This window comes from Peromyscus leucopus, chromosome 12 (genome assembly GCF_004664715.2).
Source record: "Peromyscus leucopus breed LL Stock chromosome 12, UCI_PerLeu_2.1, whole genome shotgun sequence".
Lineage (NCBI taxonomy): Eukaryota > Metazoa > Chordata > Mammalia > Rodentia > Cricetidae > Peromyscus > Peromyscus leucopus.
This window is the reverse complement of record NC_051073.1, coordinates 68,343,075-68,356,684: the sequence shown is the minus strand read 5'-3', so window position 1 is coordinate 68,356,684 and position 13,610 is coordinate 68,343,075. Positions and strand designations below refer to the sequence as shown.

Below are 13,610 nucleotides of genomic sequence, written 5' to 3'. Positions count from 1 at the left end.
CATTTTCAGAACTGCTGGCCTGTAATCTGCTGTGTCTGTGGTTAGCTATAGTCCTGCTTGCCAAGTAAGTGGTTGAAGTTACTGGTTTTACACTTAGCTTTGAATTTGGAGGGGGAAAAAAAATCCCAAAACAGTGACTCAGAAATTTACTGTGATAAATTGCATAATAGTGAAAATGTTTGGATTAGATAAATTGTTTTACTTTAAAAATATCTCTCCTATTCTTAGCCTTGTGTGGTGGTGGTGGTGGTGGTGGTAGTGGTGGTGGTGGTGGTGGTGGTGGTGGTGGTGGTGGTGGTGGTGGTGGTGGATGTGTGTGCATGCGCCCATGTGTGTCTTATGTGTATCTATGTATGTCTGTATGTTTTGTGTGTGTGTGGATGTGTCTTTGTATGTGTGCATATGTTTAAACTCATACATACTATTTTTCCATTTTATTATTTAAGTTCTAACATGAATTTACTTACATATTTTATGCTAATAAACAGTTTTTCCAAGTAAAGAACTAGCTTTAATTTTCTTTTCTAGTGATAAGAATGAACTACTCTTAATATTTTACCTTTGCTGCTTCAGAAACAATCAGAAAAATTTATGTAAATTTTATTTATTTGTGTTTTTTTTATAATACACAGAAGCTCTAATGGAATAGTATATATTGAATCAATAAAACCTGCTGAGCTTGATTTTTTTCCTGTTTGATGCCTTACATTTAGATATTTAAATTATAGTAAAAACACATCTTATTATATGTCTATAAAACATTTTATTATAAAATGATTTGAAAGGATTATAGGTACCCCCTTTATGGAAAATAATTGGTAAATAGAAATGTCCCAAAAAGAAAGGAATTTCAGTTACATTGTAATCCTACAGTATATTACAAAGATTTTTATGCTTTTCCTTTCTGGAACGTTCTAAAAATTCTACTTAAGTTGAAAAGTCAGACATTCCTGTTTTAGTCAGAGTATTCGATAAGGCTCACCAAGATCACTATTGGGCTCTGCTTGTACCACAGAGAATAAATACTTGGCTTGTGGATTAGCCTCTTATAAGATACACTGATGGACATCTGTGTGAAGGATAAGCTGTAATACATAGTGCCAGGGTGGTTCCATTGTGTGCTTTAGGGAATGTGGATGCCTTTGGGCTGAAACTGAGACCCCACTGTACAGGATACCCACTTTAGGCCAGAGGATTGTGTTTTTCTGAAGACCATTTTACTTAGTTACTTAACAGATTGGTTTGAGGAAGAAGGCTTCATGCAACAGAAGTATTTAAGAGCAATATAAATAATTGCTTGGATTGAACAGGGAAAGCTTTGATTTGACAACCACTGAAACCTTTTGTGATTATCACTGTTAATTAAAATTTGGTTGAGGTGATAAGTTATTCACCTTTTTTGTGAATAGTGACTGAATTTAAAAATACTGCAATGCGTTCAGTCATCCAATACCTTTATTCTTGACATTTTCTCGGTTTTAAAGGTTTCTGATAATTGATGCACTGGTGCTCTCACTGAGATGGTGACTCTCAGTTACATTTGCATTTTGAAGGACCTTGCTGAGGATGCTGGTATGGAACGTTTGAGTACTGAAGTCGTTGTCTGTCTGTTGTCCTTATTGCAGGACTATTACCTGTGAACTGTCTTTTTATTACTAGATTTCTTTAAGATTTTGTTACTTTTCCTTTCTGTTTTTGTCTTGTGAACCTTGACTTGTTTTTGTTTTCCATTCGCTTTATTGATATTTTCTAGCTTTAAGCGTATTTGGCAACCATCAACTTCTGAGTCATAGGATAGATTTTCAAACCAGTGACTCAAGAAAGTGGTTCGAAGTTCTGTAATTGCTTCAATGTGCCACCTACATCCTAAGTCTTGCTGCTTGCCTTAACGGACTTACACACACACACACACACACACACACACACACACACACACACACACACAGCTCTACATTTGGGCAGTGTCACTATTTCATGATCTTGGAATATCAGGTTTATCATATTTTTTTTTATACATTTAGTGGTATGTTTTATTATGGCCCAAGGAGACAAGAGTTGATCACTGAGTAGACCATCTCCTATGTCTAGGATTCTGTCACATACAGCATACTGAATTTGGGTTGACAGAATTCACTGTTGCTTGAAGAAGTGTTGATAGACATGAAGCTTCTTAGCCTTGTTTTGAGTAAGGAGAGAATGTGAATGAGTCAGTATGCTAGATGGATATGGGTGGGAAATGAAATTTGTGTGTATGTGTGTGTAAAATGAAATTATCCTCATTCTCTATTTAAAAAGCATTATCCAGGCATTGTTACAGAGTGGAAATAAAGTGACTCATAAGATACTCCTTCTCTTTCAAGGTTTACAACATATGCTGGAGACCGAGATGAATGATAGTTGTGTCATGCATTAGTGCTGCAGTACCAGCATATAAACCTCATGTTGATACAGCACTGAAAAAGAGCAAGCATGTCAGATGGGTGCTTAGGAGCGAGCTAGATGTGTTGGCATAAGTTTGGATTATTGGAAATGTGGTATTTGAAATGGATATTGAAAGATGATTATGCTTTTTCTACCCAGTTGGTGCTTTGGCAAATAGGATAGACTTCTCCCTCCCACCATGTCCCCATCGCATATAATGGTGTATGAGCTTTTCCAAACTTGCCGGGCCTTTCCTTTCTCTTTGTTCGATATATGCAGCAACCAGACCAATAAAAATGAGAACTCAAACCAGTAAGAATAGGAATCATTAATTAGCCTTTTATTTTAGACTTTTAAAATTTTATATATATGACAGTTTTGTGTGTATTTATGTTTATGTACTGTATACATTCCTGGTACCCACAGAGACCAGGAGAGACACTGGATCCCCTGAAAGTGGACTTAGAGACAGTTGTGAGCGTCCATGTGGTTACTGGGAATGGAGCCTGTGTCTTATACGAGAGCAATAAGCCCTCTTTAACCACCGAACCACCTCTCCAACACCAGTGTCCTCAGTTTTACTGTGGGTTCATATTACTTGATCTTTCAGTATACAGAAGTATACAGAAATAAAAGGTTTTAGTTTTTCTGATTTCCACAAAGAAATTTTAGAAGTCTTTTTGTGCTTTGTGAGTAGTTCAGTAGAGTATGATCACATCCTAACGTAGACAGATTTTTCTTTGAGCACCAGCTCACAAATAATGAGATGGAGACTTAACTTTTAATTATGAAAGCTCGGCCTACAGTTTAGGCTTGCTCCTAACTAACTCTTATAACTTAAATTAACCCATTTCTATTATCCACATTTTACCATGTGGCTTTTTGCCTTTCTTTATGTATGTCCGACTCCCTCCATGTCTTGTTGTTATCTTTCTTGCTCCTTAATTGACCTATTTCCTCTTATCTCTGCCTGGAAGTCCCGCCTATACCTCCTGCTTAGCTATTGGCTGTTTGGCTCTTTATTAAAACCAATCACAGCAACATATCTTCACACAGATATCCCACAACATACAAAGGATCATGTGTGACTGAATTATGGATAGATGTGATTGAATTACACACACACACACACACACACACACACACACACACACACATACAATTATATTGTGGATCTTGGCCAGGAAGGATCATCTATTTCCCAGGCAGGTGGAGCAATATTGTAAAGAATAGGATTTGTAGAGTTGGTCAGAGAAACAGTATCCCTGACTTTGTTCTTTTGACCTGGGACAAATAATGGAAGACAGAGCACTTGTGCATTTTATCTGTTCAGCAACTGCCAAAATTCCTCGTTCCCTTCTTTCTAGCCTAATGTAGTTTGAATTGGTTAGTTTTATGTGAAGGGATTTTTAGGCCACTAAAAGAATCAATGACTTCAATCATCCTCCATTCCACAGCATTATAATTGTTCAAACATCACTTAGACATTTCTTTGTTTTCAACTTTCTCTTGTCATTTGTCAGAGAAACCAATTATCCAGAGTTTTATTTGCTATTTTGAGGTTCAAAATTGGCCAGATGGTGAAGAGAGCAGTGGCTGAAGGTCTCTTATGGTCTTCTGTTTCAGCCAGTGGTTGTACAGATGATGGTGGGTTGGTGTGGATGTCGGTGCCAGCGATGCTGAAGTCATCTTGCTGCGCACACGCGCGCATACGCACATATATACATACACATGTGATATATATCTTAAGTATTTTCAACTTTCCTAATGCTGTGACCCTTTAATACAGTTCCTCATGTTGTGGTGACCCCCAACCATAACATTATTTTTTTCACTACTTGGTAACTATAATTTTGCTACTATTGTGACTCAATGTAAATGTCTGTGTTTGGTGGTGATGTTAGGTGACCTCTGAGAAAGGGTTGTTCCATCCACAGGTTAAAAACTGCTGTCTTAGATATATTAGTCTAAAATTCTTTAGTACTATCTCTCCCCTGAGGGGAGATTCTTTGATGTGAAATGGAGGACCAGAGTGGAGGAGGCTGGGTTTGTGAGGTCCCATAATGGAAATTATCCTTGATTTTTCTGCTTCAATAAAAAAAAAAAAAAAAGACTACAATGTTCTGCTGTCGGTCTCCTAACAAGCATGGCAGATACCTTAACGTTACTGCTTTTCCAGAGTGAATTAATTGAGGTGGAGTCTTGCTGGTGGTAGACGCCTACTCCAACTAAAGACTGTGGGAAAGTAAATTACCTCCCATTGGTTCTTCTGGGGCACTGTATAAGTACATATATATACCATCTTTTCTGAAATTTAATTTCCTTCTTTCTTCCAAAACCCACAATTGTATTATTCTAACTATCATTTAATACTACCACTCCTTTATGACATTCTGAAATGCATATTATTTATCTCAGTTCAAATTTTATCACACTAATATTTCAGACCAGAAGAGGTGAATATAATTAATAATGTTTGTTTGCTAGGGGATCTTGCTCAAGCCCCTTCTTTTTGTTTCAGTTTCTTCATAAATCAAAAGAGCATGTTGATAAACCTTGATATTTAGATGATTAGGAGAAATAAACAGGCAAGTCTTATAGATGTCAGCTGTGACTGTCACACATTCTCCATACGGAATATGTTTGGAATATCCTCATTGAGTGACTGAAAGCAAACACAATGCCACACCCCTCTCTCAGAGGAATCAGTGAGTATTCCATCTGATGTTAATGATATTTACATGAAAAAGGACAGTACATAAAATTCGACCATTTCATAAAAGGGGAGTTGAAGGAAATAGTCTCTAGTGAACACATTAGTAGTCTAGGCATTTGTATATGGCAGTGCTTCTGGCTTGTGTTGGATAGGTTGATGTGTGTGTGTGTGTGTGTGCGCGTGCGCGCGCACCCCCCCCTCTATATTTACTATGTGTATATTAATTTTGTAGCTACACTGGAGTGAAAGGAAGAGTTCTTACCAAAAGAATATAGCTTAACTAAACTTTTGAGTGGAATTAGTTTAGCAAAATGTTACTTTAAGCTTTTGAACCTTACTAAGACTTTTTCTTACCACTGTAAATAAATTGATGTTAAATGCTTGATATTTGGCTAAAATTTGAGAATGAGTTCATTTGTTGGAAAAGGAAACGGAATTTCTGCTTGCACTTGGATATGTTCATATGTCTGTGCATGCTTGTAGAGGAGCTAGGAGGGATACTTCTCTTTGTCTACACAAAAGGTAGGAGAATCCAATGACTTAGGCTCTGTCACTTCTAAATTTCTCAGTAATAAAAAAGGTTACATCCTCAAAACAAGTTTAAAGAGAGTACTTGGCTCACAAGCAACAAACATATTTTGAATGTGCTTTTTAAACCGACACTTTAAAACATTTTATGTAAAATACAGACTAATGTTTTCCTTTATAGGTAGAAAACTGAGGTGGTCATAATATGTTACTATTAATGACTAAGAAAACATTTTAAAAATACTATTTTAAGACTTTACATTTGGTTTCTTTGGGCTGGAATTCTAATCATTGATAGTCAACTTTTCTAAGTTGTTGATATTTAAAGAAATTTTCGACTGATTGGCAAGAAGAGGATGGATGGGGTGCTATTTGTGTAAGATGTAGTTCTGTAATTATGTGTGTGGAAAGTCCCACAATTACTGTAGGGAGAATTGGGAGACAGGCAGTGTCTGAAGCTCAGAGGTGAAGCTGTTGAGCAGATATGTTTGTAGGGACAAACGATGAGAAAACATAACAAGAAACAAGTTAGTGATTGAAGAAGAGGAAAAGAAAACCATAAAGGACAGTTTTGTTTTTTTTTTTTTTGTTTTTTTTTTTGGTTTTTCGAGACAGGGTTTCTCTGTGTAGCTTTGCGCCTTTCCTGGAACTCACTTGGTAGCCCAGGCTGGCCTCGAACTCACAGAGATCCGCCTGGCTCTGCCTCCCGAGTGCTGGGATTAAAGGCGTGCGCCACCACCGCCCGGCCAGTTTTGTTTTTTTAATGCATTTCTTTTAGAAACTGCCCCGGGACTACTGTGGGGTTTGCTGATGCATAAGCTAGCATCCGTAGGGTCTTTGCAGCTCACTCCACTTGCTGTATTCCTAGACTTCTGTACTTCAGAACACAGAACTTGAGGAGATCTGAAGCAATTTTGTGTTTTGCATTCGTTTTTTTAATTAGTTTTAACTTTCCTTTGACACCCATCTCTACATGTTAATTTAGAGTTCTTTGGTTTTATACACAGGAGTAGTATAGCTACTTTACATGACAGTTCATTTTTAGTTTTCTGAGGAATTGCCACTTATTTATAGTGGCTGTACATACATTATTACATTCTTTTTCTTAATGAATCAATTTTTCATACACTATTCTAATCACAGTTTCCCCTCCCCTTTGGTCATTGACTCAACTAGATGTAACTCATTCCTGGCACTGGAGGTTTCACTTAGTGCTGAAAGATGTCTAGTTGGAGCATTGTCTTCCCTGTTCTTTGGTGACTCCATTCATAGTTATTCTTATATGTGTATATTATAAAAAGCTCCTACAGTAGTAGATTTCCATATGACCCCTCAAATGACCCTTATCGTTAGTTATCTTCCTTCATATTCACTTCCTTATCCTGTCATGCATCTCCCTTCCCATTTAATCTTCTTGTTCTTGTCGCACCCCTCACTGCATCTCTCCAGTATGCTATTATCCTCTTCTTGGGGCATCCTCTTTTCCCTCCTAGTTCCTTACTCAACACCTAACCTTTGTGATAATATGATTTGAATCATGCTTATTGGAGACTTAAAAGCTAATATTCACATGTAAGAGAAAATGTACAATATTTGCCTTTTTGGATCTGGGTTACTTCACTCAAGATGAGTTTTTCTAGCTCCACCCACCCATTTACCTGCAAATTTAAAATTTTGTTTTTTTTAAAACTGTTCACTAATATTCCATTGTGTAAATATATCACATTTTTATTAGCCACTCATCAGTTGATGGACATCTAGGCTGTTTCCAGTTTCTGGTTCTTATGAATAGAGCAGCAGTGGACACGAATGAGCAAGTTTACATTCTTATTGACACAGTGATAGAAGATTATTTCTTGTCCCCATCGTCACCATCCTTTATCATTTGTTCTCTTGATGACAGCCATTCCAACAGGTGAGATGGGATCTCAGACACATTTACTTTACATGCCTGCTGGCTAAATAGTCAACAATGTTTCACCTTTTTGCTTTCCTTTTAAAAGGCATCTGTTCAGTTCACTGGTTCACTGGCCAATTAATTGACCTGTTGACCGTTTTTTTTTTTTTTTTTTTTTTTTTTTGTATTTGCTTATGTGTTTAGACATGATCTCATGTACTATAGGCTTTCCTCAAACTCATGATGAAGCAGATGACAACCTTGAATTTATTGATCATCCTACCTATATTTCTTATGCTTGGATTACAGATGTGTGCAGTGGATAGAATCCAGCACTTGTGAATGCTAGGCAAGCACTCTACCAACTGAGTTCTACTCTGTGCCTTCTTGGTATTATTTGTCACTCTATATATTCTGGACATTAATACCCTGCCTGAGGTATACTTGGCGGAACATTTTCTGTAGGCAGGGTTATGTTCTCAACTATTTTCTGTAGTTTGCACTTTTCAATTGTTACTGCCTACTTAGAGCAGTATTTCACTCTGGGGTGGTGGCAGCTTATTTTCATACACCTGACTTGTCGGTGTATTTTTTTTTCAGGCTCCCACATCTCAGGATGGTGCCTACTAATGGACCTTGAAGTCACACAGTATGACAGAATAGTTCCTCTCTACTGCAGACCCATCCTTCAGTAGGATTTGAGTGTGTGACTGCTATGGGCTTGTTCTGAGTCTGGTCTCTTCACCAGGTCTCCAGGGCTAATCCTTTGGATGAGGCTTTTATTTCCCTTGCTTCTGCCAGGGAACTATGCTGCTAGAGGTGTTTGGCTTGGCTGCTTCGGGCTGTGTTGCCTTTCGTATTTCCCACATATTTTAGCTGTTGTGTCACTCACTGCCTGTGTGACTATTGGAAGCTCTTCCTCTTCTGTCTTTGGAATAGTCTGCTCTTTCTTATACTGATTTTATTAGCTGGATCATATGGAGTGACTTCTAGTTAGCCATCTTTCCTAAAACTATCAACGTTTGCATTTAATCAGCATCCATTAGTTTTCCTGTGTGCATACATTGTGTAGAGAAGGTGTGGAGATAAGCCCCACAAAGTCCCCGCCCTTAAGATTTTGCAACACATGGAAATGCCTGGTGAGTGAAAGTGAACATAACAGTGAAGAAAGATTTGAGAAGTAGGGACATTAAATTCAGTTACCAATGCTTTGTCATGTGTGCCTTAAGATGAGCTAGAATGCTAACACTGCTTACTTCACCTGGAGTAGGTTAGAGAAAGGCCAAAGTCTCTTCCATCTGCTGAACTTGGCCAGGCTGTGAAGTGTTTTCCGCAATGCCATTCTGGTTACTGATTTACGAGGATGCCTGAATTTGTAACGCTTCAAGTTGCTTTAGGGTAGTGATGCAGTGAACTTAGACGGAGGCTTTGAATAGAAATGCAGTTGATACAGAAGAATTGTGCATCAGACTAATAGTATTTCTGTCTAAATGAAATTATGTATTTGGAAGCTGTTAGAAAACTCAGTAAACTTTGGAATTTTATGTCAGTCCGTGTGTTTGACAGCATACACTTCCTATGATCGTCTTACCCAGCCAAAGTCCTAATCATACTTTGTAGATACTGGTTCAGCCTCTGCAGTAAAAAGACTTAAGGCCAGTTATCAGTGATTGAATGTGCTTCAGTCCAGCCATTTTGATATCTGAAAAATCATTAAAAAGAAACAGTATTCAGATGAATGGTAATCCTTTGAACTGTGATAGGCCTCAGCATGTCTTCATTTTTGAAGATCAGCCAATATATACTATCAAAATAAGTGAATTTAAAATTGTACTTAAAGAATCTGAAATTAAATATCTGAAATATAAGAAATACATTACAACAAAATTAAGAAATACAGAAACCAAGAATCTGGTACATATAATTTAGGTACATGTATATTTATTTATATTTGTATCTGTAATACTGAAAAATAGTTTTTCCAAAGCATAGTCCCATGTACTATGTATAATAGACTTTGTTTTCTGTTAATTATTATTCCTGCTTTTATATGGAATCTCACTGTGTGCCTCATGCTGGCCTGAACGTTCAGTCTTTCCTCATTAGCCCCCGAGTGTTGGGATTACAAACTTGCCTTTCTTCCTGCACCCACACTTCTCTTTTCAAAATACTTTCCTCAGATATAGTATTCAGAGAGTAATGTAAAAACCTGACTTATTTTAGGAGTGTAAATGTTTCCATTAATACTAGACTAAAGGTCAGTAAATAAGGCCGTGCATTTGGTTATATTCGTCATTAGCAATACATTGAGAATAGCACACTTGGATTAGCCAAGAAAAATTCTGTATTAATTAGTTGAAGGGTTTTAGAGACTCCATGTTAATTAATTAATTAATAAGAATATAGTCTTGTCTTTTACAGTTTATTGGAATTAAGAAGGGCTGTCAAATTGTCAGGGAAAGAATGAGCTCTTACTGATTAACATTGACTTTAATTCCAGCTTTCCACCAATGACCACATTGTAGAGTCCTAATGTGGTTCATCTGTTTGTCCCAAGACATAGCATAATCTGAAAGCACTTTCATTCTGTGAGCTAATGAGTGACTCAAACTGGGCCTCAAGTCGTTAGAATTTTCTAAGAATATGCCTGATGAGAAGAACACAAATTTCAACTGGAATTTATTGGTGAAATTATTAAGGCCACTTCACATAGTTAAAAGGAAGATTTATTTAGTGGATAACTTATAAATGAAGGGATAGGTAGGTCGCGGGGTTCTGGGGAAGGTGTATCGCTGTCCAGCGGTGTTCTCTGGAGCTCTGCTCAGTCAACCTCCACCGTCTAGGGTCCAGCAACAGAGAGAGCGCTCGCCCATCCAGGTCTCGGGTCTCCAGACGCCTCCCCTGGCCCCGCCTCGTAGACGAGACAGTTGCCAGAGTCTCAATGGGGGTTGGAACTTCCAGATCCAAGCTGGAATGGCTACCCACTACAGGAATTACTAGTTTAACAGTTACATTTGAAAAGGGATAAGTGGATTATATTCAGTTTAACATGTTTATTGGGCAGAAGTGATTCCTATGCTGTGAAACCATTTCAAAATAATCTTGACATCTCCTGTTTTCACATGATCTGTGGCTCTTAAATTAGGGGCAGATCCCTGGTCTCGAGGATTCCCATTTTCTTTGGACTGCAGATTATTGGGGAACAGCCCTTGGCTTGCATAGAACTAGAGATTCCATTCTAACTTATGTGTACAGACATTAATGAAGGTGACTATCCTCAGAGTAGAGATCTCCAACCCTGAGAAACAAAGTGAGATCCCCCAACCCGCCTCCCCCCCAAAAAATAGACACACCTCTGTAGAAGAGGATCCCTAAACTATGGGTTGAGGTGTAGTAAGATGCTGTGACTCTTGACCCTGCCAAGAAAACCAGCTTTTCCGTAGCAGCAATGTGAAAAGCATTGTTGATCGGTTATTTTTACGGCACCCTATAGAGGCGGATGGGAATTTATAAGACCTTTGCGTTCTGAGGCAGGGGAGGAGAGCTAACCATTGTTTTGTGGCACACTTCCTTCATGTTTAGCAGCCACTATTTTTTATTTTGTGATTTCTTCATTTTCGTTTTCTGTGTATGAGTGTTTGTGTGCATTTATGTATGTGCAACACAAGGGTGCCTGGTGCCTGGTGCCTGTGGAGCCTGAAGAATGGGTTGGATCCACTGTTGTAAGCTGACATATGAGTTGCTGGGATTCAAACCAAGGTCTTTCGCAAGAGCAGTAATTGTTCTTAACCACTGAGCCATTTCTCCAGCCCCATCACTAGGAATTTTTGTGAATGATGAATTAACACTTTATTAGACATTTTATGCATTGCGATTCATTTAAGCTAAAAACTGCAAAATATTGAAATTGTTTTCTTGAAGTACACAGAATTATTTTTATGTAGAAGCACAGTAATATTAATAAGTTCTCCATTCTGTTGTTCTTCTTCAGTGTGTCGAGATTTTGCTGTCCTGGAGGACCACACCCTGGCTCACAGCCTGCAGGAACAAGAGAGTGAGTAACAGTTCTAATTCATGAGCCTACAGCTTTCTCTTTAGTGGCAGCGTGAGGCTGGTTTCTTCCTGTGAGGTAAGGAGAAAGTCAGTAAGTATACCTCACATCTACCCTGAAGCATAGGTCTTGGCAAATGAGAAGGGTGAATAATGAATTCTGCATGTTTTGAAGTGAGTCAGGGTAAGAATAGTGTTTACTGTCTGGAGGAAAAGGATACACAATCCCTTCCATAGGAGGGAGACAGTGGTTGTAAATATATCTGTAGTATGTCAGAGGCTTGCTCTTGGACTAGAAACGGGCATTTTCCACAGGCAATACTAGTGTCTATGTTAAGTCACACTGTGGATTTGTTTGTTGTTTGAGATGGGGTCTCACATAGCCCAGGCTGATCTGAAACACCCTATGTAGTCTAGGGTGATCTTAGAAATCTGATCCTCCTGCCTCTGTGTCCCATATGCTGGCATTACAGGCATGTAACACCACACACCCAGTTGATGCCATGCTGACGATAGGACTCAGGGCTTCCTGCATGCTAGGCATGCACTCTGTCAACAAGGGTGTAATCCCAACCCCACATGGGGAATTTTTCTGAATACTTATTTAGTGGAAAGTAAAACTCAATTAGATGGCAATTTATGAATTCATGATTTGTGAGTTCTTGGAATGGCAAGAGTGTTTAGTAGAAAGAACAGAAATAACAGTGGCCAGCTTAGAGTGTCTATATAGACATCCTGGCATTGCTACTTTTATGTCACATGATCAAAGGCAGTGACTTACTTCTTTTGGTATTTTTATTCAGTGGAGTAATTTTTAAAGTGCTTTTACCTATTGTTAAAAGCATAAAATGGAGTGGTGGATATATGGTGAGGTTCTTCTTAAATTAATTAAGAGTTTTCTATTAGCCAGTCAACACGTGGTAACTCCTCTTTCAATGGTTCTTCCAGTTGAGCATCATTTGGCATCAAACATTCAGCGGAACCGTCTGGTCCAGCATGATCTGCAGGTGGCTAAGCAGCTCCAAGAGGAAGACCTGAAAGCCCAGGCTCAGCTCCAGAAGCGCTACAAAGACCTGTGAGATCTGGGGAATGTTGTTGATATGAGACCTGCCTATGGGACCAGCAGCTGGGGCAAGGAGGCCCCTCCTGGCTCTGTTTCTTTTCTGGCTGTGATTACAAATTGGGTGGTGGCTGTCCGGAAATTTTCTTTGGAAATTTTTTTTGTTACTGAAATATGCATTGGGAAGTGTTAGTCACAGTAGGCATACTTTTAGCTCTATGACTTTGAGCTGATTGGTTGGTCTCTTTCAGTTTAGTCCTTGTACCCATGTCATGAAGAAAATAATCTCTTCTCTTCTGACTGTAAGCTTATTTGGGGAAAGCACAGGGACAATGGGCACCGATTCATTGTGGGCCATCGTGGGCTCCTTTAGTTTTCGTTGCCATGTTTGCTGCTCCATCCTCCTTTGATTGCCTTGCTTTTCAAGAAGCACAGTGTTCTAGAAAGCACTGAGTTGTAGTATGATAGGTTATAAGTGCTAAATGAAGAAATGCCACATTTCTTCATAGGACCCCAAGGGTAGGGGCTCCTAGGCAGCTAGAAATAGTGGCTTTCAACCTTTGCTCCCTGGCTAGCTGGCACAGAAGACATTTTAATTAATTAATGGTACCTTTCACTCTGATAGGGACCTTTAGCTACCTCTGAGCCAGGGTGCCCAGTGTTGACCTCGCGATGCTCAGGTAGTCCTCCTTCCCCATGGCTCTGTATATTTAGCCCACTGAGCTAGAAGTAGCCTGACCTAGAAGCAGGCTTTGAAGTTGTGAAGCTAAGCCTAAGCTACACTTATGTCTTCTGTATCACGTGTGACCTTTGGAATTTTGATCGGCTTTCCACACTGTGCTTCTGCCTTCTTCCTGTTCCTTATCACCTTGTTTAAGGTTATTCCTTTGTTTTCATGGGTAAGATCCTAACGTACTTGACCTGGAACATGAAAGTCT

General features: G+C 38.8%; 1 protein-coding gene across 1 annotated transcript in view; it reads left to right on the top strand.

Moving 5' to 3' along the window:
• The window catches only part of Ccdc50 (coiled-coil domain containing 50), a 65,190-nt gene that overhangs the window by 20,388 nt on the left and 31,192 nt on the right, over positions 1-13,610 (top strand). The window contains 2 exon segments of the mRNA XM_037209809.1: positions 11,554-11,616; positions 12,561-12,687. Coding sequence (XP_037065704.1) covers positions 11,554-11,616; positions 12,561-12,687 — 190 coding nt within the window.